At 46.4% G+C, this 27,800-nt stretch overlaps 2 protein-coding genes across 12 annotated transcripts in view; one reads left to right on the top strand and one right to left on the bottom strand.

Annotated features, from left to right (window-relative positions):
- Positions 1–23,357, top strand: part of ARSG (arylsulfatase G) — a 112,358-nt gene extending 89,001 nt beyond the window's left edge. For 6 of the 10 annotated variants that reach the window (XM_060271973.1, XM_060271972.1, XM_060271971.1 and 3 more), the window contains 2 exons: positions 14,731–14,821; positions 19,047–19,887. In XM_060271973.1, the coding sequence (XP_060127956.1) occupies positions 14,731–14,821; positions 19,047–19,345 (390 nt within the window). In that variant the 3' untranslated portion in view covers positions 19,346–19,887. Of the gene's footprint in view, positions 1–14,730; positions 14,822–19,046; positions 19,888–20,908 lie in introns of those variants that run through there. The other 4 variants (XM_035104037.2, XR_009557209.1, XM_035104038.2 and 1 more) reach the window with 4 other exon arrangements.
- Positions 21,312–27,800, bottom strand: part of WIPI1 (WD repeat domain, phosphoinositide interacting 1) — a 44,578-nt gene continuing 38,089 nt past the window's right edge. For both annotated transcript variants that reach the window (XM_035104040.2, XM_035104041.2), the window contains exons 11-13: positions 27,119–27,240; positions 25,894–25,994; positions 21,312–21,694 (exon numbers count right to left, since the gene is read on the bottom strand). In XM_035104040.2, the coding sequence (XP_034959931.2) occupies positions 21,647–21,694; positions 25,894–25,994; positions 27,119–27,240 (271 nt within the window). In that variant the 3' untranslated portion in view covers positions 21,312–21,646. The remainder of the gene's footprint in view (positions 21,695–25,893; positions 25,995–27,118; positions 27,241–27,800) is intronic.

Below are 27,800 nucleotides of genomic sequence, written 5' to 3'. Positions count from 1 at the left end.
GCATCCTAATTTATCAACATTCCAGGTGGAACGGCCTGAGATATTTCGTTGCCTGAAGTGAAAAATCTAAGCACCACTCTCCATGGTGTTATTATTTAAAGTGTTCCTTTAATTGAGGGTGGGGTGGGTGGGGCACAGTCCTTGGTTATATAATTTCACGAGACTGTGTTGAGGAAGAAGTGAGGAGTTCTGAACACTCGTGGTGCACTCTGAAGGTTTCTTATTTTGGCCCTTGGAGCTTGAAACTAGCCTCAAACTCAAAGGAGTATTGAAAAATACTCCCCCCCCCCATGAACAAGATGCTGTTCTGCTCCAAAACCTGAGCAAGGCATCAGTTTCACATCATGTGTGGCTTCTCTGAACTTATCACATGCACCAAGTGAATTCTGCAATTTATGTTCTTGTTATTTCCAAAATGTAGAACTTGCTCTACCTGCACATTAAATTTTGAGAAGCCATATATAATACTAGCCACTTGTGACGACAACTGCTTAAGACCTAGTGAGGAGTGGGAGAGCGTTCAGGGAATTCAGGCTGTCCTATGCATGTCGGGAATTCTTTACTGAGAGAGCCAGTGTGGTGTAGTGGTTAAGAGCGGTAGTCTCCTAATCTGGGGAACCGGGTTCGCTTCCCTGCTCCTCCACATGCAGCTGCTGGGTGACCTTGGGCTAGTCACACTTCTCTGAAGTCTCTCAGCCTCACTCACCTCACAGGTGGAGGAAGGGAAAGGAGATTGTTAGCCTTCGGGTAGTGATAAAGCGGGATATCAAATCTAAACTCTTTTCTTCTACTACTGTATTCAGCCAGAGCTGTAAATTAGAGAAATTATAATGCCATCCAATTCACGATATTATTATTATTAAAGGTTGCAGCACTGACTTAATATATTCTTCTTTAAAGATTTAGTAGAAAAGGTGGTATAATTCCAGAAATACTTGGAGCTGTGGTGCTATTCTTTCACTACTAGTGAAATAACACACCCACACTGAGTGTGGAGCATGCGTGCTTCCAAAAGATATAATGGACCAATAATATTATTACAGTGTTACCACGGAAGTCGAACGGAATCCGTTCTGGGAGTCCGTTCGACTTCCCAAACATTCGGAAACCAAGGCATGGCTTCTGATGGGCTGCAGGAAGCTCTTGCAGCCAATTGGAAGCCGCGGCGGACGTTTGGGTTCCAAAGAATGCTTTCAAACCGGAACACTCACTTCCGGGTTTGCGGCATTTGGGAGACAAAACGGTCGACTCTCAAGGCATTTGGCTTCCAAGGTACGGCTGTACTAAAATTGGTGTGTATAGGAGGTCTTTGCCTCAAGTCTTGCTGGAGCTGGTAGGCTGATGCAATCTCCTTTCCCCACTTTCGCTTTGCCTGCCTCCTGTCATCTTGTTGATGGCTAGGTGACTCCCATTTCCTTTGCTTTTCAAGGCAAAACTGGGTTTTGTTCCCTCACATCACAACAGAATTCTTTTCTTAATTGCTTTGGATTCTTAAACCAAACAAGAGAAACAATAAAAAATGGGTCCCAGGGTGCTTGGTGCTAGTCTTTGCCTGAACAAAGAGGGACATCATTAAGTTCTCATTCAGCCTGGAGTCCTGGCTCCGGCAACTGTGTCCATTATCAATTTGTAAGTAGGGCACCCCACCCCACCCCGTCTACACCCTGTCATTTTCTGCAAGCATAAGCATGAGAACAGCAGTTTGCAGGGCAGTTATCAGAGGGCACATTTTCTAATCGCTGCCCTCTTGCTTGCCTCTCCCAGCCACAAACTAGAAACCTAAAGATGAAATCCTGTATGTTGTTTTGAAAGCCTGCCCCTACTGCAAGCTCCTCCACACTAGCTCCCACTGGGCATTTCAGATTTCACTGTGGTTTTTGTGTATTCAGTTTATTAAAGAAAAATTGTGGGTGCTGTAGCTTCACCCTGGGGGCAAGCAGTTAAGAAGGAGAAGAGGCCTCCCCATAAGACCAAGCATGTTCTCTCTTTCGCAATGGTCCAATTATGATGGTAAAGACAGAGCATGACATGGAGGGTTCACGGAGAAATGATTGGATTGGCAAAGGTTGTGCCATATGTAGGCAGCAAGACTCGGATGAAGCATTTTAAGAGACATCTTCATGGCACCGAATGAATGTTTTGAGACAAGTTCAAAGAGAAGGTAAAAAATGGCCTTAATGAGGGCGTGTGCAAGGTCTTGGTTCTCCCAACAGGAGTGCAGTGTTTGGCAGTAATTGGCCCAGATGCATCCACATTTTCTGATTTTGTTTCCTAATCACTGTTGGGGTGCTGTTGGGTGTAGCACCTCCGTAGCTCAACCAAGCTGTTAAGCTCACCACAGAAAACAGCTGTTGAGGAGAGTTGTCTTTACTAGACCAGCCACAACAAACACCACTGTGCATGCACACACTATACAGATGTTACAAGTAGTCTCCTCTCTCTTTGAGCCCTGAGAGGGTCCTTTGCTTCAAAGTGCTTGCTGTGTTTAAGTCCGCAGCCAAGTCTTTAGTTCAGTTGCTTGCAAAGTCCTGCAAATGATAGGGTCCTCCAATTCAGCGGTATACAGCGGGTTTTCCCTGTTGATACTGTGTCTGCTGTTAAATGCTTGCTGCTGAATAATAATAATAATAATAATAATAATAATAATAATAATAATAATAATTTTATACCCCATCCGTCTGGCCCAGAGACCCTGGGCGGCCCCCAACAGAATATCAAAAAGAAAACAAAACAGCAAACATTAAAACTTCCCTAAACAGGGCTGCCTTCAGATGTCTTCTAAAAGTCAGGTGTTTATTTCCTTGACATCTGATGGGAGAGCGTTCCACAGGGCGGGCGCCACTACCAAGAAGGCCCTCTGCCTGGTTCCCTGTGGCTTTATTTCTTGCAGTGAGGGAACCGCCAGAAGGCCCTCAGCGCTGGACCTCAGTATCCGGGCTGAACAATGGTATACTCCTTCAGGTATACTGGGTCGAGGCTGTTTAGGGCAGTGGTCGGCAACCTCCGGCCCACGGAGGCCGTTTATCGGCCCACGAGCCACCCGGTCACCAAGCTGCCCGCTCTGCAAGTCCCCTGCGCACTGTGCTAAATCAGCACGGTGTGGGGACTTGCTGAGCGGCACCGGAAATGGCGCCTGCTCAGATGCTGAAAATCGCTTCTGCGCAGGCATGGTGTCCAGCGTCTGTGCAGCCGCAGAAGTGATTTCTGGCGCTGGGGACATGTGCAGAAGTGATTTCCGGCGCCCCGGACATGGGCAGCGCTTCTGCGCATGTCCGGCCCATGGACGATAGTCCATGGGGATGCTCCGGCCCACAGCCGGAAAACATTGTCAGCATCTGGTTTAAGGCTTTAAAGGTCAGCACCAACACTTTGAATTGTGCCCGGAAACGTACTGGGAGCCAATGTAGGTCTTTCAGGACCGGTGTTATGTGGTCTCAGCATCCACTCCCTGTCACCATTCTAGCTGCTGATGAAGTTTTTCGTTAATGGTTTGTTTATCTGTTCTGCTGCTTAACTTGTGTTAAAGCCATTGTAATGTCACCCTGGGACTAATTTTTAGTCAACATTTAGGTAGAAATGAATAAATGAAATTACCTTAACTATGATTGTCAAAATCCCTTTTTGTAAACAGATGAGCTGCATCTTGTGTGTTGGTGATGTAAAAAAGAGGCATTTTCGTGAGATCTGCCAACGTGGTGGCGGATTAGCATGTGGTCATAACATAGTACAAGAGACCAAGAAGATACATTGAGTCAATCAATTCATAATTCTACTTGTGAAGTTTGTTTTTACGGTTAGCTAGTGTCTTTCCAACTCTGCTATGATGAACATCCTTTGGTTGCTATGTGTCTCTGTGCTTTTTCTGTTATTCAAGCTGTTGCATAAAATAAGTTATGAAACGCTCTGTGTTGAATGGCAAGGGACATCATGTTCTTACGGCACATGGTTGTGGTTTTTTCTTTTGCAAAATTGTATGCCCAGTGGCTGAAAGGAGAATATGGAGCAAGCGTCCATAGGGCGGTTTGTAGTTTAATTCACTTAGAAGTATAATTCTTCATAAGCAGCATGTCATGACTCATTATTGTAGCAGCGTCAACAAGATGAAGTGCTTTAGTGCCAAAGTTCTGTTAACAATCTTTCTTGAAGACTTGCGCAGTGTTGTTTTTGAACATCAGGAGCACACGCTGTCCTTGAGATTAGGCCCCGAGGTGAGGAATCGCCACAGCTAGTTTCCCTTTGAGATGCATAGAGTTTGATTTGCTCATTGTGACCCTGACGCAGTGAGCTGCACAGATTTTGCCAAGGCGAGCCAACTTGAAAACAGGTGCATTATTGTAATCTTTCCCCTATTTGTGTTCTGTAAATATGCCACAAATCGAACAAAGGCCACGCCACCTAATGAACTATCACTGGGTTTTTATTTCCTTTCCTTTTTCTTTTTGAAAGTAGGCCTTTTCGTCGGCATGACAGCAGGAATTTTTAAGGCATTTGGGATCATTATTTGCATTTATTAATTGAAATCATTTTAAACCGCCCCTCATCCCTATGGATACCAGTGGGCACGACTAAACCAATCATATCAAGATAAAATACAACCACATTGTAAAAAAAAAAAAAAGGTTTGGACCAGTTTGAAAAACCAGAGCAGACTGACAGCATAACGATTATAATATTATGCTTGAGTATTTTTTTAAAAAAGCATATTTTTTAAAACATTTAGCCATTTTAACCTTTTATTAGCATAACTTGATGCCCAAAGCATTGCAGTGCCAATGCCAGCCACACCTCCAATGGCCACACTGTGTCTATTGGTGCAAATGATAGTGGCAATTACAGTAAATCCCCTTGAATTCAACGGGACTTACTTCTGAGAAGATATGCATAGGATAGTGCTGTAAATCACTTGCTGATTACAGTCTAGTGCAGGCATCCCCAAACTTCGGCCCTCCAGATGTTTTGGACTACAATCCCCATCAGCCCTGACCACTGGTCCTGTTAGCTAGGGATCATGGGAGTTGTAGGCCAAAACATCTGGAGGGCTGAAGTTTGGGGGTGCCTGGTCTAGTGTGAACTTTTGTGTCCCTCTACTCCAGGGTGTATCATCCACATACCTATTGCCTAACTACAATCCCACCATCCCTCAGCATTGGCCATATTGGCTGGGGCAAGAGTCCAAGAACATCTGAAGGGCGCCATTTTCGCTAAGTCGACAGACTCCACTGTTGAAATTTCATTTTCTCTTGATACTTAACATCAGTGCCTTTGTCAGTTTCCCCTTCCCATTTCTGTCACACACGAGACAGGGAAAATCCACTCATTCATTTGCAGTAGAGACGATTGTTTTTCTACTTTCAACGTGGCTTGCAGAACATGTTGGTTGCCCTAATTGGTGGTGCTGTGTCTAAACCGCTGAGCCTCTTGTGCTTGCTGATCAGAAGGTCGGTGGTTCAAATCCCTGCAACGGAGTGAGCTCCCGTTGCTCTGTCCCAGCTTCTGCCAACCTAGCAGTTTGAAAGCACACCAGGGCAAGTAGATAAATAGGTACCGCTGCAGTGGGAAGGTAAATGGCGTTTCCGTGCATTCTGGTTTTTGTCACAGTGTCCCGTTGCACCAGAAGCAGTTTAGTCATGCTGGCCACATGACCCAGAAAGCTGTCTGTGGATAAACGGCGGCTCCTTCAACCTGAAAGCAAGATTGTGCGCCATGGCCCCATAGTCACCTTTGACTGGACTTAACCGTCCAGGGGTCCTTTACCTTTTACGTTTTTTACCTCTCAAGCCTTGCAGATGATGCATGCTGGTAATGAGATCTCTGCGTGATTTGTGCAACATGATTGAGTTCCTTGGTTAGAATTAAGCTGGCTGATGTTTACTTCAAAAGCACCAATACGTGTCGAGCCACATGTGCACAATTGGCCAGATCATTCTGTATCAACCTTGCTGGTTTTATTCTGTTTATGCAGGCAATCAGCATGTGCTATTCATACATCTGGTGTGCTATTATTGCTACTACCCTGGTCCATTGCACAATCAGTGATCTCTTTTGTTTGCCATAGATGCTATGATTATTTGAAAATGTGACCTATTTATTGAAACCAGTCATGTTGTAGTTCAATCCTCTGCATGTGTCCTCAAAAGGAAGTGATTGATTAAGTCCCATTGAGATTTCCAATGACACACACCCGCCTTCTCATGACCCCACGTCCCCCACCAAATGGGCTCTGGGAGCTCTGGTGAACCCCCCAGAACCTTGCACGGAGAGAGGAGCATTCACTCGGGCAAGCTGATGGAACAATTGGAAGAGCGCAACACTGAATTCCTCCATATGCAACTGAAGCTGCCATTCCATGCAATGATTAGAGTTGAAGGTCCTCTATAATCCAGTCCCCCAACACAGGCAAAACACCTGTTATTTTATCTCAGGCTTCCTCAACCTCGATCCCTCCAGGTGTTTTTGGCCTACAACTCTCATGATCCCTAGCTAGCAGGACCAGTGGTCTGGGGTGATGGGAATTGTAGTCTCAAAACATCCGGAGGACCGAGGTTGAGGAAGCCTGTTATTTATTCCTGTCCATCTCGTTCTTTTCGGTAGCACTCTCTTGATGCACCCGTTCCGTAGAGATGGTGGCATGTTGTGGTGTTTCATCAGGCTGGTCACTTAGTGAAGTGGGCATACCGGTATGCGCACCCTTTCTGTATTGCATTTGAGAGCTGGCAATGGCAACTCTCCACTTGATGATGCAGGATACCCTGTGACACACAAGAGATTCTCCTCTTCTAAGGCTTCTCTCCTAAACACATTTGCTAAGGAACAAGCCTCACAAAACACAGTGAGACTTGTTGCTGCTAGGGCTGGGTGATATCTGATTTTTTTCAATATCGCGATATATCACCAGCTAAATATCACCCTGAAGTTGGGAAAGATGGAGGGCACAAGGAGAAGGGGACGACAGAGGATGAGATGGTTGGACAGTGTTCTTGCAGCTACGAACATGAGTCTGACCAAACTGCGGGAGGCAGTGGAAGACAGGAGTGTCTGGCGTGCTCTGGTCCATGGGGTCACAAAGAGTCGGACATGATTAAACGACTAAACAACAACAACAACAAATATCTCGATATCTCGAGATATCACTACACACACACACACACACACACACACACACACACACACAGTGGTGGAAGGCCTTGTCAGAGATGGTTGGAGTGGCAGAGATGGTTGGAGTACAGAAGAGGAGTTAAGGTTTTTAGGAAAAGAAGACAACTTAGATGAAAAATAAGATGTTTTATTTCAGTGAACCTCCTTTCCTTGAGGAACAACATCTGACTTGGAGCCTTTCTTGGAAATTAGATTATTTATTACTTTTTCATTGCAGGATAAAATATACATTTTTTTAAAAAACAGACACTATTAAAAGCTGCATTGATTTTATTTTAAATTCCACCTTTGCCCTCCTATCCCTTCCCTTCCCCAGAACTCTTATTTTCCAGACAAGTTGTGGCCTGTTAAAAGGCCCGGGACAAATTTGCATTCCTAGATCTGAATCCTAAAAGGCTCTTGGCAACAACATTTCCAGGAGGTGATTAGCACAAGTGGAGGGAGCCTAGTTCCAGGCCCCTATGAATGTAAGCATCTGTCAGAATTTGTTCCAAGTATTTCTACTTGAAAAGATTTCTGGAGGGTTCCTTCCCAGGGCTGGAGACCACAATGGCATCAGCCAGAGCAGGAGAGGGAAGTAAATAGGCCATGTAAACACTAGATATTGAAGCTGCTTGGACAATATGAATATCTGAGAGAAAATGCTTGCCTTTATTTTTCAGATTATATTATTATTATTATTATTATTATTATTATTATTATTATTATTATTATTGCCTTACATCAAAATGGCAGAACATCCCTTCACTGCATTGACATGTTCATACTCGGCTGTTCATTGGAGCTTTTCAGATTTACTTTCACTTGGATTATAATATCAGTGTTTGGCCCCCAAGAATATTTTCAGCTAGGCATAAATTCTGGATAATTATCCCAAGGGCAGTGTGTCCACTTTGGGGACATTATTCATTACAATGGTTTCACATTTGGGCAGTCAATGACCACTTGAGAGACATTGGTCTGTTTTTGAAAGCATTGGTCTGTTTTTGTTTTAACCCAACAAATTCAGATATTCCAGCCTCCAGGGATAGAATGAGATGGCAGAGGTTCAAGAGTGAACACTTCAGTGGCAAAAATGATATAACCACCCATTATTATAGTCGTATACCAAACTCAGTGGTTTCCTGCTACATCTGAACTGGACGTCTATGGTAAAAACTCATAATGACTTCTCTTTCGTTGTTGCATGTACCGTATTTTTCTGTGTATAAGATGCCTCTGTGTATAAGACGCCCCCAATTTTGGGGGACTCCAAGTTAAGAAAATGGGGGAGGATATAACTGTGTATACGACGACCCCCAATTTTAAACATTATTTTGTAATAAAAAACCCCCTAGTCTTATACACAGAAAAGTACGGTATGTATCCTCCTTAACAACATGGATATGAAGCCTTTTGAGCAACTGGGGAAAGATGGTATTCTTCATCTTCCTGGGGCTGCCGCAGTTGCCCTGGGGCTGCTCAGACAGGGGTCTAATATCCATTCCTCTTCCTATCTAGTGCTTCAGTAGCTTTTTGTTGCTATGCGAGGAGGCTACAGAAAGACATGTTGTTGAAGATGGTTATGATGTTTGATATCCCTTGATGCTCATTGAGAGTAACACATGCACAGACCCCACACCCAGTACGAAATATTGAGCATCTTGTACCCATCAGGTCTCTGATCTGAAGAAGTGTGCATGCACACGAAAGCTCATACCTATGACAAACTTAGTTGGTCTCTAAGGTGCTACTGGAAGGATTTTTTTTACCATCAGGTCTCTGGCTAAGAAGAGAGAAGCCAGTGGACGACCTGATGAAACGAAGGAAGCTTTCCACTTAGATTCTGTGCTGAGCAGAAAAACCTGCTCTTTAGCTTCGGTGTCTCCAAATTCCAGGGCACTTTTCCTAACTTCCCACAGTTACAAGGAGGCATTTGTTTTTTAGCTACATGTGCCAGCTGGAGATTTGGAGCAGCAGTTTCACAGCAGACCTGAAAAACAAGCAGTTCTCTGAAGCTGTAGAGGACTGCTATGATAAAAAAAACCCAAACCTTCAAATCCGAAGACCAATAAAATATCGGTTAATTCCAGAACAATTTAGGAGAGCTGACAGTTTCTCGCAAGGGAGTCTCCCACTGATGGATGATTTGAGTTTAGCTGTACCTCTACATGGCTGGGCAGGGAGGGTGGGGAGATAATTGTGATTTTCTCCCTTCTGTACAGTATTAGATGCAGTCATGTATTTAGCAAAACCAAATCTAGCTGTGTTTCTTGTTACCCTTTCCCTTGACATGTTTCAGATGTTTAAAATAGCCTAAGAACCTCCTGTCATGTCGGAAGGGTGCTTCCTTCAAAACTGCTACCCATAGAGAATTAAATAACTCTGGATGCCCCAAAGACCAGCTTGGGGGAAGGAATGTTCTTAAGTTCAGCCTATCTATTTGCTTATCCAGGCACAGAACCCTTTGGGGGGGAAGTCAGTTGCTGGCAGCCAAGGCAGTCTTCTTAAAAGCATGCATGCAAAACGATGTTCTTAGAAAGACCTCTTGTTAAGTATAGTTACCTCTTCTCTGTGACAAATAACATTTTAGAATAGCAAAATATGGTGTGATGAAGGCGGCTGCCTTTCTTTATCCCTCAGCTTGGTTGACGGCCCCGAGCAGCGTGCGAGACTTGCTTACCTGTTTAGATCAGAGGCCATTTCAAAGAATCCAAGGTGGAGCCTATCCAGGGCCGTCCTTCCCATTGGGCTGACTGGTGCGGTGCACAAGGGCGCCCGCCCAGAAGGGGGCACATCAAGGAGACACACTGAGCCGCCCGCACCTCTGCCTCGCCCGCTTCACTCCTTTTCCGGCAGCGGTGGGTGAAGCGAGACGGCGGCAGCGGAACTGGGCTACCTTCCACCCACACTCCTTCAAGTCACAGTGAGCACAGGCAGCGCAGTGTTGTCTGTGCTCGCTGTGACTTGAAGGAGTGTGGCCAGGCATGCACATGAGGTGCCACAGAGCAAACCTGTCGGGGCAGCAGCTAGAGCTCCCTGGACTGCAGCGCTACTCTGCCGCTTCGGCCGAGCAGGCGGAGGCGGACCACAGCTGGCAGCGTCTCTGCCTGTTGCACCGCGCTCTCTGGCTGCCGGCTGCGCCTTGCCTTGCCTGGTGGAGCGTGAGGGGCGCCGGAGGGATCATCGTGCCACGGCGCCCGATACACTTAAGACGGCCCTGAGCCTATCCCCAAATCTAGGCTACTTCTGACTTGGTGCTGCAACACCAGCCAAGCCCTGAGCATGCCTGCAGCTGGATGAGCACAAAAAGAGAAAGCCAGAACTCCCAGCTCTTTTCTCTAAACCCTAAACCAACACACCTTGGTAACAATTTCCTGCCTCCAGTTCCGTGGCCAATTAAAGCTGGGTAAGGAATGAGTAATGACAGCTGTTGGGCAACAAACGCATTGCATTGTGAAAAGCTGCTCTGAGCGGGTAGCAGGCATGATGAAACAAAGGAAATACGGCACAGCACACAGCAGTTCCAGGAAGGCTGTGTACACATTACCTGCTTGAAACACAGCTAGGTCATCCCTTTTCTATATTTGGATTGAAGCTAGTTTGGGAGAAAACATCGTATTTTGTAAGAAACGTCAGGATAGGGAAAGTATGGATTGTGGCCAGCGTGTGCACACCGCTTCCCAAACCGGTGCTGAGAGCCTACTGGATGCAGATTTAAGCAGGAGTGTGTGTTGTGTGAAATTGAGTGGGACTCACCTAATAAGAGAGCAGCCTGCAGAAGGACATCTGCCGTTGCAATGGGGCAGGCCTCCCCCCACAATTGACTCTGAGGGGCAGGGGCGTCTTAACCATAGGCATTAGTGGCGCGGGGCGGGGCACCAGGGTGCCAGATTTTGGAGGGCACCTCAGGCTGAGTGTCCGGGAAGAAGAGTCAGGGCGTGCTCCCTTCCCCACTCTGGGGCAGCACGCTCCATGCAGCTGACATGGTGGGGCTTTGCTGCTCTCCTAGAACTCTGACATCGCTGCCACTTATGAGGACAGGGCAGTGGTGAGGGTGGGGCTGTGCAGGCACACTTGGGAGTGCCACATGGCTGCCCACGCACCCCAACCTTGCTCCTACCCTGCCCCACCCCTCCCTTGGTAAGCAGGGCCAGGAGAGTGGCTCCACAACACTGCCCCAGCACACCAGACCACCTTGGCGCAAAAGTAGTACAAGGTATCTTGGGGGGGGGGTCTTGACGATGTTGGGCACCCATGGCAGGGAGTGGCAGTGCTCTGATGCATCCCAAAGATGAATAAATCACAGTACCCTCTGAGAAGCCTATAGAACAAGAATTAATGGCAAATGTCCTTTTTACCTTCCCCTTGTGGTGAGATTGCTGTTCCAAATGGATACAGTGGTACCTCAGGTTAAGAACTTAATTCACTGGAGGTCCGTTCTTAACCTGAAACTGTTCTTAACCTGAGGTACCACTTTAGCTAATGGGGCCTCCCACTGCCGCCATGCCGCCACCTCATGATTTCTGTTCTCATCCTGAAGCAAAGTTCTTAACCCGAGGTACTATTTCTGGGTTAGTGGAGTCTGTAACCTGAAGCGTCTGTAACCTCAGGTACCACTGCATTTGACAGTGAGCCTTTATATTTTCCTTTTACCTGAAGAGGAGTATCTCTTGTGTGTGGCCAGGAAACTGAGAAGCTTGGACTTCTTACATGAGCTGCTGACTCTCTGCTCCCATCCCTTGTTGCTGTAATGTGGGAATCCCAGCTCCAGAGAGGAAGCTGAATGTGCCACACTGAGTCAGCAGAGGAGAGCTGCGCTGCTGTTCCAGGAAACTGAGCAGAAAGCCAGTTTATGCTTCACAGGCACAGCCATTGTGCAAGCCCCTCTGCTTCAGCAGCTGACCCAGCCTAGGCTCTCTGATGTTGGAGCCACTAGACAGAACGGCGTTGCGGCAGGAGGGGATAGCTTGTCTTGTTGTCATCCTCGTGGTACCGCAGGACACAGACAGGACAAATTAGGAGGTGCAGTGTAAAGCGTTAACCACATCCCTCATTCAAAATGGCACTCTTCCCCCGTTAACAGATGTTAACAGAGCTTCTACACTAAGGTTACCAGACGTCCCCAGATTTACAAATCAGTCCCCATACAAAATCCATTGAAGTTGAAAAGTGTCCCTGGATTCATTGGAAAAAAATCTGGTAACCTTATTCTACAACCATATGCACCAGCAGTGCTGTTTTTCCAGATCAAATTAGTGCCAGAATTTAATTAAGGCTTGGGTGTTAGAACCGGGAAATCAGGGTGGTCCAAATTTTCATAACTCTGCCACAAGGCTACTTTGACACTGAACCTGTGGGCCACACACTGCCTTGTTGCATGGGGGGGGCAGGGAGTTTGAGGCTACAATTTGATGGCCCCCAGCCCTCACACCCCTTTCCCAAAGCCCAGCACCTCACTTGCCTAGCTCCAGGGCTGTTGTGGGGGCTTCAAGCATCTGCAACCCCCAGGCTGTGTGTTGAACCACCCTGAGCTAGACTCACATGTGTATTCAAGCCAGTGTAGTGTTTATTTAAGCCTCTGCCAGACTTTGTTTATCCTCTAATTAAGACAAGTGTAAAAGCTGATGAACTCAAATAATTTCCTTGAGAGGTGTTAGGATGAGCTATTTAGGCAACAACAAAGGGGTGAAAGGGCACCTCTCATTTGCAAAGGTGAGGGTTTCCTCCTTCCTTCGCCTGGCGATCCCAGTGCTTTGAGGGCAGAGTTTAGAATAGCACTTTGGCATTAAGAAGCAACGTGGGTTGCAGTTTAGAGTTTTAGGATGTCCATGGGAAGGAGGCTGGCTGGGACTAAGCAACTGTGCTAGAGAGAGATGCTGATGTCTGTTCTTGCAAGCAGTGCTGTGCGTAGGAAAGGGACAGAAACCTCTTGGAATATTGATGTGAGCTTCCTCCATAGGAGGCTTCAGGTTGTGCAAACCATAGATCCTAAAGACACCACAGTCTCTGCTGTGCCAAATTGTCCAAAGTGAAACACAAGGATGCTTGGTAGCGTGGGAATCTCATGCCGCCTGGAGACAGGGGTGTCGTGTAGCAATACATACATACATACATACATACATACATACATACATACATACATACTTTTATTGTATGCTGCCTTTCCATTGTTCAAACCATGCTAAAGGGGGCTTGCAACATGACAAAAAAAAAAACCCACATAATTGCAAACTTATTCCCAACCTGTGTTGGGTAAGGAGAACCATGGACTTAAGTCATGTGGATAAATTTGTTCCTGCAGTTCTTACTTATTGCCCAAGATCCCCCCCCCCAATGCTTTGAATGTAGCACATGGCTCCCATTCATTAGTGTATGAAACGGCCATGTGAATGTATTTATTTTCCATACTAAAGTCTTGTGGAGCACTAGGAATGCTGTTACGGTCATTGTACATGTGGGAAATTGAGACCCAGGGGGATTAAGTGCCCAGGAGGGATCAAAAGAGAAACTTGAGTTAAGTGTAGTCACCAAACCGGTTTTCGCATGGGAGGAGAAATGTATGAATGACTTGGGTCACACCTCTGCGAAAGGGAAAAGGAGACCCCCCCTTTTTTGTTGTTGTTCATTAAGTCATTGAGAATCAAGGATTTGTATTCTGCAGAGACAAATTCATGGCTGTCTTGTATTGACTCGTGCTTGTATTGAGCATTACAAAGCTGTCACTCCAATAAGATAGACACTAAATACCGGATCCTGCTTGGTCGGCTTTCATCAAGAGAGACTTGGGGGGGGGGGGAGTTTCATTTCAGTAGCCCAGAATGACAGTCAGAGTAAACCTGCCTGATTTCCGTAAGTGGCACTTCAAGGTTTGCACTGACACTGAGACCAACAGTACCGGTAATATTTAATCCTTAGACACAGCCACCCAGAACTAATTCCTGTGTGGTGTGTGCGCCTTCTCTGAGAGTACAGGAAAACAACTTAGGAGAGCTGGATATATTTGACAGAAGCATGGCTTCCCATTGTCTCACTACTGCTCTAGCTCGCAGGTTTGAAACACAATGCACTACGAAACCTGATTACCAGAGTGTAGACTAAACACAACTATCCCTCTTTCAAAGCACATTTTCAGTTAGGCCCACTTGCTCAGCAGATGCTATTCACACACACACACACACACACACACACACACACACACACACACACACAAGTTAAATGCAAATACGCATTTAAACAGCACACACAGTTTCATCCTCAGTGTTATCAGGAAATACAGAAGTGTGCTATATGCATAGCTGCTATTTTGAGGAACAAATGTGTCTTTTTTCATGCTGTTGAATTCATGCATTTCCTAAGCTTTACGAAGTTAAAAGAGCTGTCTTTTTTATAATTTTTATTAAATTTTCTGTTCTACAATTTAGAATATTCATTTATACAGGTACAACCTTAAAATACCAATGACTTCCCTTCTTCTCTTTCCATGGTTCATTTTGCATAGCATAAATCCCTGCATATTTTTATATAAACTAAACCATTCAGTAGTCCATTAAAATGGGACAACTTTCTAAGCGTCTGGCGCTTTCTTTCCCCTAGACGTTGTTCCATCCCAACAGTGGGGCAGCAGGAAAATATGGAGAAATACAAGCTCTTCGGGTGGACCAGTACAAGGCATTTTATCTCACAGGTATGTTGCTTGTTAGGTGGGATGTTCCCTCTCCCCTTCTGACGCATTTCTGAATAAAACCAGTTACCTTCCCCCAGAACCAAATCAAATATTTAGCTGCATCTCTAAGACAGTTATCCATCCCCCTTCACTCCACCAAAAACGAAACCCACCCCCCAAGCTGAATAGATTATTTTTAATCATTCTGTTTCGTTCGGGTTCCCAAAACTGAAAATCTGTTCAGCTTTTTTGGGGAACATCCCCCCCCCAAAAAAACAGTTGGGGGGCTTTTTTCAATTTTGGGGGGGGGATTAAAAAATAAAAGTACACCCCCCCCGGCCATACGTCCAGGTTTCCCCAGACATTTTGCTGATTTTGGGAAAATCCGCCTGGATGCCAAAATGCTGCCAGATTCCCAGGCGTGTCTGGGAAAATCTGGCCATATGGCAGCCCTAGTTTTGTAAAGATAGACACCCACACAGAGAATGAGAATTTAGGCCTGCAGGTGGCAAATGAGCCAAATGAGCAGAAATGTCTTGGCGGGTGGGGGGTTTTGTGGTCTGCTGTGGTACTGCGTGACATCTGAGTGGAATCTGCCTGGGTGAACAGAACAGCCAGCCAACTGAAATCCACTCAGATCTTCTAGCGTGCAAGTGGTGGCTGTTGTATCCCCTAGGTTTGCTTAGGAACACCAGGAGATCCAAGAAGATTTTGAAGGGGGTGAAGAGCCCCTGCAGTTGGTTGAGTCCCCAGACTCTCTGTTTATCTTTCCAGGCTGGTGCTTCTCTGCATCGGACTAGCAGAGCAAAGCTTTCTGGGTGGGCTGGGAACGTGCCTGTAGTTTGCTGCAGCGACTAAAAATGCTGCCTAAATTTAAAAATCATTTAGCGGCAGCAGCTACACACCCTGCCCACAATTTCTCGGTCCTTCTGAGGATGGGGAATTAGGGAGGAAGGAAAAGGAGGAGGCAGAGAGCCTGGCCAAGCAGAACGTGGTAGTAGCAGCAGGACCAGTTGCCTCAGTTTCCCACTTTGCCAAAATACAGTGTGCATTTGTGCAGGTATGATAGCTAAGAGGGAGCACTTTAAAAAAGGGGGGGGGAGAGGAAAGGCAATATTCCTAGAGACCAAATCTTAGCCCACCTGCATTCTGCTATACCAGAATGCACTTCTCTCTGCAGTGCGGATGAAGCCACTGGGCAGTTTTGTGGGGTACCCATTTCCCGCTCCCCCCACTTCTTCCCTCCTCTCTCCAGCCTTGACTTTAGTAGCTTACAGACCACTCTTGCTGCTTTCAAAAGCCTTCTCACTTCCATTCTTCCTCCCCACAAGTACCGGAGAGAAGGGCCCAGTGTTCTTTCCCCCCTTTCCTAATTAGAAAAGTGTGCCCGTCACCAGCAAGAGTAGCACTGCCCTCAAGATGCTGGCACCCGTTTGCATTGCTCTTCAAGAGCTACCTTTTCAGCTTTCATGCCACCTTGCAGCTATTTTTATATCTGCGTGTTCCTTGGTATCTTTTTCTAGCAAAATGAAAATAGACACTGGTGTGATGCCTTGCTAACCCTTCCTGGGCCTTCAAGCCAGCATTCTGGAATGGGGTCAAGCATGGGCCAGACCTACAGAGGCAGCTGCGACTCAGGCTTCTTGAGCTATAATTACCAACGGGCTGCCTTCTTATCGCCTCTGGCAAGCAGTATGGGCTGTCACTGCACGTAATATGTGTCCCTCTCCTCCCTTCCTCCGTTGTGGTTCTCCCCAGAGACTTCTTGCCCGATGTAGTCCTGCAAGTTTTTACACACACACACACACACACACACACACACACACACACACACAGTCTTAGCTTCCACTGATGTGATTGCTCAGTTGTGAAAGATGGGAAGAGCCCTTTTATCAGATCAGTAGTTAGTTATTCCCTTCTTTCTTTCTCCCCCCCCCAATAATTTTTATTTATTTTTCACAAAAAAAGAGAAAAACCCCTTTTCTCCACACTGCCACCCAGTTAAAATCTGGGTGCATTTTATCTCCACCCCCCTAATAGGGCTGAGTAATATATCCATACATTGTTCAAAACTGGTTTGAAGTCCGTATCATGTTATCCATTTCATTCCTTTTGACCTGGCAATTATATCGCAAATTGTTATGTGTGTTAGGGCTGGGCGATATATTGTCCAAAACACATTTGAAGTTCATGTCGTGATACCGGTTTCATAATTTTTTAACCTAGCAATATATCGTACGTCATGATATGGATGGGGTGGGGGTGTGCTTAGCAAAAATCATGAGGCTGGGAAAACGGAAGCCACCCAGTGCCTCTACATAGTGCTATTTCAGCATAGCTGCCAAGTTCTCCCTTTTTTTAAGGGAAATTCCATTATGCTGAATAGGCTTCCTCGTGAGAAAAGGGAAAACTTGGCAGCTATGTATTTCAGACATCGTGATATATTGGTATCATGATGCCTAGCTGTTGATATATCGTTATGTTGAAAGCCAGATTATTGCCCAGCCCTACCCTCCACTAAAACAATGTAATCAAGGTCCATAATGCATGGTTTCAATCACTTAGGAAGCTGCTTTTATACTTGGTCAGAACCTGTCCACCTAGCTCAGTACTGCTGATCTCTCCACCTCCACCCTGAGCTACAGCTGCTCCCCCCAAGGCATGTGATGCCTCACTGAACCAGTCACTACTAGGTTGCACCCACAAAGTCCTCTCCAAGATAGGGTTTCCTAAGGGAAGAGGTTACTTAAGAATGAAAGGTGAGGGACGTTGAGGCTGAGGCTAGAGGAGGAAGGGGTTCCTGAAAGAACTGGTGGGCATGCCAAACAATCGGACCGGTCTAAAGAGGCCTCCCAAGTCCAGGCTATACTTGGCCTTGAGTGCAAAGTGCAAAACAGCAGAGTGCAACATCGTGGTGCAGGGAACCTGTCCTTAAGGGATGTAGACAACTGTTAAATTAGTTTACTGGCTCGTTAGGATGCTCTTGCTCTCTCGCCAGGGCTAATTATTACCAGGCAAATAGAAGTGCATGCTTGTGTGGTCAGAACATTTTGTGCTCCTGCTCTTCCCAGCTAGCGAGGGCAGGTTTGCCTCCTGTTCATAAGGACAGTCCGTGTACCCCAAGGTTTGCTTCCTCTATGGTGTGGGCAGGAACCAAACCCCTCGCATGGTGAAGCGAAAGAAGCCAATGAGCTAATTGGTTTCAACAGGGGCACCTTCTTAAGGGTTGCACCAACTATCTCCTTCTCCCCGATGGCTTTAATGTGGTCCGTTGATGTTGCCACCTGCGTTTTTGTATGGGGAAGTTTTGGTCTGTATAGCTGTGGTTAATGAGCAGGATGTTTTAGATGAGGTGTCCTTGTACTTAGGTATTTTTAAATTGCCTTTTTATTTTGGGGGCTAGAGGATCTGGCACAGGTGATGCCCAAATATATAAATAACAGGCATTGCCTCGAGTGCTAGCCAGAGCTGGGAGCTGGAGAACAAGTGGTGCGACCCAGATGTAAGATTACCACAATGATGGTGTTCTACCTCCACTGTTAAGAGACATCCCTTTAAAATACCAGTTGCAGGGAGTCTGCAGTGGGGAGATTGTGGTTGCTCTCAGGTTCTGCTTGTGGAATTCCTGTACGCATCCAGCTGACCACTGTGAGATAGAAGATGCTGGACTAGATGGGCATTTTCTTTGGTCCAGCAAGGCCAGTAGAGTAAACAAGTCCTTGTCAAAGGGTTGAACGTAGGAGCTCACCCTTGCTCGCCTTGGCTATTCCTCTGCTTGATGTTCCTGTTTTTCATTGATGACTGTACTATTTTGTGTAACAGCAGAATTCCATTTCTCATGGCATTTCACAAAATTTTAAAGTGGGAAACCAACGTCGTCATCATGTGATGCTGGTATCGAGTCCTCCTGAACCTATCTTGCATTATTTCCAAGGAATGTCTTCCATACTTCCAAGTTTTGCATTTAAATAATAATCAGAGAAGCACCCAACTGCAAACATTTCACAGATACATATTTCAGACATTGGACCACCTGCAACCGGTCCATTCTTGTAATGGGCCTGCGCTTAGTCCCCCTCCACAAAATCAACTGGTAAAAATGCTTACCGTTGGGCTAGATTGTATCATGCTTAACCTACACTAATGAACTTTGGGTGTTTTTCCTTTTAACGGCATGGCTTCTGCAACAGGAATACCTTGTAAAAGATGGCAGTCCTAACATCTTGCATGCCTCATCTGTTTCCAGGTGGTGCCAAGGCCTGTGATGGGAGCATTGGGAAAGAACGCTGCCATCAGCCACCTCTCATTTTTAACTTACAGCATGACACCCAGGAGGAGGCACCACTGGACATTGAGACAGCCGAGTACCGTACTGTTCTGCCAGTGGCGAACAAGGCTCTCCTGGACATTCTTTGGAATATTGCAGCAGATAATATCTCTACAGCAGACTACTCTCACGACCCAGCTGTGATACCCTGCTGCAACCCACTGCATTTGGTCTGCCGGTGCCAGTTGGCTTATTCCAACTCATCCCACAGATGCTGAGCTGATACGGGAAGTGAAGCCAACAAGACTCAAGGTCAGAATAGCAGGGAAAACTTTAGAACTAAGATGCTTTGTTACATCATAAACCATTCTGATAATTTTGGGTTGAAAGGTGGTATGTAAATATTTTGAATCGGTGCTGTTTGGGGCAGCTTCCACCCGCTGTTCCTTTTATAATCAAACTAGATTTCTAACATGGCTCTAAGTCTTTATGCACACAAGCCAGGATCCCTAATTTTAGACCTGCTTTTTACAACTTTGGCACTATTGTTAGCCCTTGTTTATAATTTTGTTTTGTTCTGCTGCACGTTTATTTGTATGTTGCTGGTTTTTTCTACTTTCGACTTTGACTGTAAAATGCCCAGAGAATTTGTTCTTATTATAAATATTGTAAGGAAACGATCAAGTAAATAACCGTATTTTGTTTAAACCAGAGCAATCCTATTGGGGTGGAGTAGGTAGGACACAGAAACATTCATGGGGGGAAATGTTTGAGGGAAAATGGACTATATGCCACCTTGAAGGCTGGTGTAGTTCTTAGTGCTTTGGTCAAAAAAGGGGCTTCTGGATCCAAGGCCCACCCCAACATGCATCTCTCCCTGCAAAAAAAACCCAAAAACTTTCTGCAGGTGTACTTGGAGCTCCTCTGGGGATGCACATGCTATCCTGTTAAAGAGCAGTGTATATGCAACTTTCTAGGGGAACCTCGCACCTACAAGACTGTAGCCTTATTGCTTTTTTGTTGTAAACGGGGACATTTCATCTCAGCATCGGTGGCGTTTAACGCCTTAAGCCAGGCATCTCCAAACTGCGGCCCTCCAGATGTTTTGGCCTACAACTCCCATGATCCCTAGATAAGAGGACCAGGGGGTCAGGGATGATGGGAATTGTAGTCTAAAACATCTGGAGGGCTGAGGTTTGGGGATGCCTGCCTTAAGCAATTACTGCTCTCTGCAAAAGTCACCTCAATCCAGTGCTGGAAGCAGTCACACTTGAGTGGCGGCCACTCAAAATGGCAACACGTCTGGTTCGCCCCCTCCATCATGTCGGGCATCACTTACCTGTGACCCAATTGTGCATCTCCATCTCTGCATCAGAGACTGGCAAGGGTTGCTGCATCTTGACATCAGGATGAGACAAGTTAGTTGCATAAGGTGTTACAAACGGGGAGATGAGAACCAGCCGCAAGGTTGTCATTTTTATTTTAAGCAGGAGCCATGGCCCAAGACATTTGAGGGAGTCTTTGAAGTAGGTCTTAGGCATATGGAGTCGCTGCAAGATCAGGTAGAGCCAGCTACAAGGATATGAAAATCTAAAGAAATCTTATTTAAATAGTAATAGTGACTCGGGTCCTTGTTTTTTCTTCTTACTATGCTAGAGACATAATTACCGTATTTTTCTGTGTATAAGACCTCTATTTTTTGAGTCCGAAATTAAGGAATTAAGGAATAATTAATTGCAACATTCCGTGTATAAGACGACCCCCCAATTTTAAACTTTAAAAAATTGGCGGGAAATATAGTCTCACACACAGAAAAGTACAGTATATATCTTTCTCTGCAGGCAGAGAGGGTCCACAACATACGAAGAAAAATACGGGAGGCCATTCTTACTGTGGATCTCCAGACAAGATTCTCTGAAAATAGCAACTGAGGCATGGTGTACAGTAGAAAGAAAACGGGATTCTATTTGCAAGCAGATGCAGCAGTTCCACTGGTGAAACTTAATCAAGGCTGACATCTTTAGGGCTCCGTTCAAAACAACAAGACAGACGAACGCAAGGTGACAGCTGCTGCTGCTGCTGACATGATGCCGACTTTATTAACAGGTATTCCAGCAGAGTGCCAACACAGTATGTTGGAGTTCTCTTTTTTCCCCTGTCTCCCTAATAGGCCACTGCAAAAATATTCTGCCTGGGTAAAATATTATGTATATATACTGTACAAAGGACATAGATCAAATAGACTTCTGTTAAGTACATTTATACACGACATAAATTAGAAAAGGGCAGGCATGTGTATAAAATTCAGGTTCGGGGGGTGGTGGTGGTGGTAACATTTACACTCCGAGTATAGAGCAATGTGCATATACAGTACATTGATACCAAACCCACGCAGCACTTTTAAGAGAATACACACAAAGGGCCAGAAAGGATTGGCTAAGAAGAAACATACTGTGTTATAAAAGCACTGGAGCACCTCTGGCTCCCCCCCCTCACTTGTGGGATCTTCCACTTTCCCATTTTTTGTTTCTCCAAACTACCTCCCATCCGTCGCTCCGTGCTCTGCTGTTTGCCACTCCTCATGACCTCTTGCCTTTGTTCGTCTGGCTTCCACGGCACAAGTTTATCTACCAAAATCAAAACAGAAGGGCCTTACTTTTCCCAGCAGCGTGCCGTTGAGCAGGGAGTGTGCTGTAGCCGGACTTTGCGCACATGCAGAGGAAGCAGCAGGGAGGCAGGATGCCATGCAACTGTTTTGCTTTCCGCAAAATCTGTGGGGCCACTTAGTTTTTTTGTGTGCCCTTAATTCAAAGGAATCATCTGGGCTGGGAACGGACCCCAATGCCCATCTTAGAAGACTGAGAATTGTGTTTTCTGCTTTAAACAATGAACCCTTATCTTGGTTGTAAACGCGGCCTGTGCTGGGTCACCTGATGCATCGCGGCTCCCCAGCCACCACTAGCACAGCGCACCTCCTGGCTCCCTGTGCTGTGTTAGCGGCAACCACAGTGTATCAAGCAGCTCAAATTGTCTGCATACGGCAAAGGGGTCTGGGCGGGCTACGTCTTTCCTCCTGGAGCAACCAAGGACCCCAAGAGGAAAGTGTTAGGTTGCCCAACTGGACTAAGGCAAAGGCAGACAGATGCACAGAGCTTGAACATGCTTCTCAGGCTCTGTGTGCTTGGTTGCTGCCTGCCTGCCTTTGCCCAGGGAGGTGGGTTGTCTCTTTCATCCCAGAGAGACCAACCACCCCAAGAGGAAAGACGCAGCTTGTCCACTCGGGCAAAGGCAGGAAGGCAGGCGCCTTTGAGCAAGCCCTTGCTCGTGTGAGCTGGAAGGTAGGGGTTTGATCAGCTGCAGGGTGGGTGGGAAGCTGCCCACCCCATAGCTGATCAAGCTCGCAGAAGCCAGAGCGGTATGGGGTTGGGCGATGTATCTCAACTGCTTCTTCCTCCCCACCTTAGGGGAGGAAGCAGCAGCTGATACACATTTCAGACATTGTGATAGATCAGCACATGCTGATATTTAGCTGCTGATACATTGCAGTGTTGAAAACCAGATATTGCCCAACCCTAACAATAGCTGGAGTTCCTTTGCTCCTGCATGTAAATTGCTCTCCTCTGAGCATAAGTGATGCACCTGGCACACAGCAATCATGTTTTAGTGGCACTTGATCCCAAGCTGCTTGGATTCCACAGGCATAGCTTCACATACACAATGATGCTTTCCACATGAAGAGCATCTCAAAGTAGGAGAAAGTATGCACACCATCGTCACCTGCAACGCATGCAGAATGCTCATTTCACATGGTGCACCAATGGATTGTGGCAAATACATTTTTACGCTTCCCTGGACAAGAGAGCTTATAGTCGTCGTGCTGTAAATTAGATCGCCTAACTCTCCCCTCCACCTCCTGTAAGTAATATGACGTGGAGGAACGGTAGTGGAATACCCAATTTAGTGCTTGTGAAGGTTGCAATACGACCCAGACATCCGAAAAAAACTTTTAGCACTTGGGTCTAGTGTGGCTAGTCCACTTTGTCCAAATTGGAATTTAGCAGTTTCTGACGTGTGTAGATACTTCCTCCTGTGCAGAAGACAGTGTAGACATACCCTTTGAAAAACCTCTTTTTTATGCCAGTATATTAGCTATTCAAGGTACCGTCCCTGCCAAGGAGGGCACCCTTACAAGCCTCAGGCTAGAATGGATCTACCCTCCATGTCAGAGATAAGAGCTCCAAAATAAGAAAGGGAGACCCAATGTCAGAGCTTCCCTTCCCACCTCTGCTAGCTCCAAAAAGGGCCAGTCCAACTGACCTTAAAAGCGCTGTCAGAAGGGCCAGAAAAAAGAAGGGTATCCTGGGAAGTGGCTTGGACATCCCCCAAACTAGGGAAATATTCAGTCAAGCTCCTGAAACAGAGATCACTAAATCTCTACCTCCCCTTTCCCTCCCATTGTTCCTAATGGGAGGAGAAAACAGCTGGATACGAATGTCCATTACACAGAGACCCCCCTGGAAAAATGACATAGAACCTCCATACTCACTTCTGCCCTGCCAGCTTGAGCCCAGCAATCGAAATACCCCCACCCCAGCCTGCACTGTTAAGAAACCATACAATATCCGTGGAGAGGTGATTTCCCTATGAATAAGGCACATCATCACACCAAGAGTTTCACAGAGCACTGAGGAGGATTCATAAAGTAATATGGCAAATGGAAAAAAAACCCATAACAACCTGGGAGGTTGGTACAAAGGAGAGAAAAATAATCCAAGTTTCTGATCCTAGAGAGATGACAAAATACTAAGAGATCGCCATCCACCCTCCTCTAGTAAGGCAGCCAAAGGTAAAAAGAAACAACTCTTAAGTGCAGTAGCTTCTCAAACAGGATGCTGAGCGAACCCGAGTTGTGACCAAACCCTAGAAGCTCAATAATCGTACATAGGCATACACGACTAACACAACCATGAATCCAAATTGCCAACACTTCACACTTTTAAAATAGAACACTATCCTTTGCAGGTCGGACACTGCCTAAGCAAGTGTTCATGGCCATATGCGGATGAAACAGTCTAATTATCGCAAAAACAAACAAACCCAAAAGCTGCTATGGCGGCCTAGCAAGCAGGGAACATCGTGATTGCTCAGCCTTGGCTTTTTCACCAGCCCACACAACTAGGAATAAATGCCAAAACTAAGCCCGTTATATCCTCATTCTGAGGTGCAATGTGCCACTTGCCTGGTTGTCTATGGCAAGTAGCCAAATAACACCCCCAGCTCCATCCTTTCTCTCACATCCACCATGGCATTCCTCTCCCCTCAGACACAAAGAGAAGATGAGAGGCAGCCTTGAAGGTTAGGGTAGAGCGAGCTTACAGATGCCATAGATCACAGGTGCCTGACGTGTGAGTCTTCCAGTGTTGCTGGACTCCCATCAGCCCCAGGCAACATGGGCAGAAGTCAGGGATTGTGGGAGTTGTAGATCCACAACATCTGGAAGGCTTCCCCAGCCCTAGACCAAGCCAGTCCTCTTCCAGCCTCTAAACACCAGCGTGAGGCTATCTGGGACGGTTCCTCTCACCTTTAACAGCCCAGGTCAAGCAACTCAAAATGGCAGGAAGGAGGAAGCAGCAGGTGTGAGAAGCAGCAACAGGAGCAAGGCAGGCAAGCGGTTGGGCAGGTAGATGCTTAGCTCTGCAGTAAGCATGGATCACTTGACGCTGTTAGACACGGCATGGAAGTCGCTTCCCCATGATTCCTTTTGAATGCAAGAGGGATGGGGCCCTTTAGAAGGAATGTAATACATCACTTGTTACTTCTTAGAAAATAAATAGCATTGATTAAAGAGACACTGGAAGGTAGCAGACTTCTATTACAGAGAGGGGAGAAAGATAGCAGGGACACAAAATAAATGTCCTTAAGATTTCCAGTTTCCAACCTTCCTCACTAAAGACAGGTTTGGTCTGTGTATGCAGCAGTCAGTAGGCTGGGGCCGCTAATCACTCTCTCTTTTTTCTCTCCTGCCACAGGCTGGATCTACCTTGAGAGCCCAGTGATGGAAGAGCAGCTCCATCACTAGCACGACTGCTGCCCAGCCAGCACTTGCTCACTGCACCTGCACCACCATTTTATACTGATGCCTGCCCTGCAGCTCTTTTCCTCCCCCCAGCCCAACATGCAAATAGCAAAGCTGGGGGGCTGAGCATCTTGCTGGTATGGTAAAGCTACCAGCAATAGGACAGGGGGCATGGGCTGCAGTTGCCCAGAACCCACAAAAAGCCAAAGCCAACAAGCCATGTGTCAGTTTTATCATTTTCGTTTTGGTCACTTAATCCAAACACACATCCAAAGGACCAAACGGATGCCCTTAAACATGCCTCGTTCTAACATTCGAAGGATTCCTCCTACCACTTCCATCTCAGAGGCATTGCTGAAGCTGTGAATGCAGAAATCCAGACTTGAACTCTGAGCGTGCCCTCCTCTTGGGAAGACAAGAGGGTTTGGGTGGGAATCAATTAAATGGCCTGGAAGCACCTGCAGCTGTAGCACTGCTGAACCTCCGCAGGAATGGACCTGCTCAGTCAGTTCCCTGGGCCTGGGACACCAATGCAAGAGTAGGATATCGGGATTATAAATAGATTTTTGTTCCCAAGCCCCTCTCCCAGCACAGTGGGAGTTTATCTACCCATTTGTAAGAGCATAACTGATTTAGTTGCCGCGGGCTACAGAAAAGAGAGGAAGGGACAGCCCTTCTGGAATAAGAGGTTAACGCTTTCTTCGCAGCATGAGGCCCCATAGTGCTCTCTTAAGTACTCCTAATGCTCACAGGTGGAAACTCATTTTCATCATCCAGACACACTGGCCCAGTGGCGAATTCGTGCTCCGGTATAACCTCTCCTCGAAGGGCTCCTCCATCTTCTGAGTAACCTATTTAATAAGGAACAAAATACTGGAGATAAGTACAGGTGAAAAGCCCAAAGGCTGGGCAGACAGGGGCAGCGTTTGGTGACTTTTTACTGAGTGCTTTCCCCCCTTCCTTCTGCAAGGGTTTGGCAAAACACAGAGAAGTGAAGGGACATGTGAGAGCTGCACCAATGCTGCAATCGCCAGACTTGGGGGGGGGGGGAGCTTCCATTCTAATGAAAGCCTCAGGCTTTCCACTGTGAATCAGAAATGCAGAGTTTTGATTCATGTGGGATCTTCAATAAGCATTAGTGGCGCCCCAGGCTTTTCATAAAGGACGGACAGAAACACATTCTAACTTGTTTGCACAGACAGGATAGAGGAAAGAGTCTTACTTAGGGGAGAGGAGAGTAGTCAGGCGAGTCGGTTCAGATGACATGAGCAAAGTGCATCACCAACATGCAAGCAAGGGAGTCTACGTTGTCTATTAGACAGCACAATGGGTATGTTTACATTTACTTTGCAGTTATAAGCAACCCAGAGCAAAACAAGATGTCTAGAAGACATTTGTGGCTGTTTTCAGAGCACTCCATTACAAAAATAAAAGAGATTTGCATCAGGGTGATCTATTTTTTCTTTCTTTCTTTATGGTTGCTGAGATTCATGGGAAGTTGAATTCTGTGCTCATTACTAGACTTTATGCTTCTTCTAAAGTTCTACATAATGCACACAGCCTTGATGGTTTTATATCATACAACATGTGTGGCTTGACCTGGCAACGCTGGCAACTCTGAGAACCCATGTCATGTAGATGTTATATTGTGACAAAGAGCAAAGGGTGCCGAGCTGCTTTGGTTTCTTTTGTTTGGTCCTGAGGCAATGTGAAATTAAAAGTGTGGGGAAACATCTGGCCTTCTGCCTATGGCCAGACCCCTTCCCCCTCCACCACAGCCCCCCAGTATCTGAAGGGCATCTGGAGAGATGAAAGATAAGAAAAAGAATCCTGTTTCCCTAAGAACATCAAGGGGGGAGGGTGTATAGATACTTCATTATCTGGGGATACTTAGCCATGAACAGTTCTGGTCTGGCTAAAACCAGGAGCCTGAAGACCTCAAATGACAATCAGAGCAAGCTAACCTGACGCTCACCTGGCACCATCGAAGGTGAAGGCACCGAACTCTGCCGGGCTACCGTTGCAGCGTAAGTCTGAGGTACTGGAGGGCTGAGATCGTTTTCTTTGTTCTCTTCTGCCTTTCCCAGGTCAAGCAAGCTGATGGTATGTTGAGGCAGGAAAAATGGAAAATAGAATTAGTCACCACCTCCCAGGCTACCCAGTAACATCAACAATGTGTGTCCATACTTCACTGTGATGGGTAGCAAAGTATAAGCTGGATGGCTGGTGCATGTGGGCCTTGTGCCATGCTCTCATCCATCTCTGACCCATATGTTGCACCGGTTTCCCAACACAAATGCACCAAGGCAAAACCTCCCTACGCAGATGTAGACAGCCCAACCTCTTGGCATTTGGAAGAAAGGGAGGAGAGTGCTGGGACGCAGGTGTAATGTTGCTGTGGAGGTGGGGAAAGGGACCTCGGACCACACCAGATCCTTCGGACCCCTTTTCTTCGGTAGTGCAGCAGGTAAGGGAAATAGTCTCCCATGCACTGTTATCCTAATCTTGCACCACCACCCTTTCAGTTCAGTCTCCTTTTCCCCATCTTTGCCCAAGCTACTTATTCAAATTTGCAGACATATGCATACCCATATGCATGCAGCACAACCTCAAAGCGAGCAGCAGACGCCTCTTCCCACACTTCTCCCTTGCAGAGA

Source organism: Zootoca vivipara, chromosome 2 (assembly GCF_963506605.1).
Source record: "Zootoca vivipara chromosome 2, rZooViv1.1, whole genome shotgun sequence".
Taxonomy (NCBI): Eukaryota; Metazoa; Chordata; class Lepidosauria; order Squamata; family Lacertidae; genus Zootoca; species Zootoca vivipara.
The sequence above is the reverse complement of the archived record's forward strand: the minus strand, read 5'-3'. Positions and strand labels throughout refer to the sequence as shown.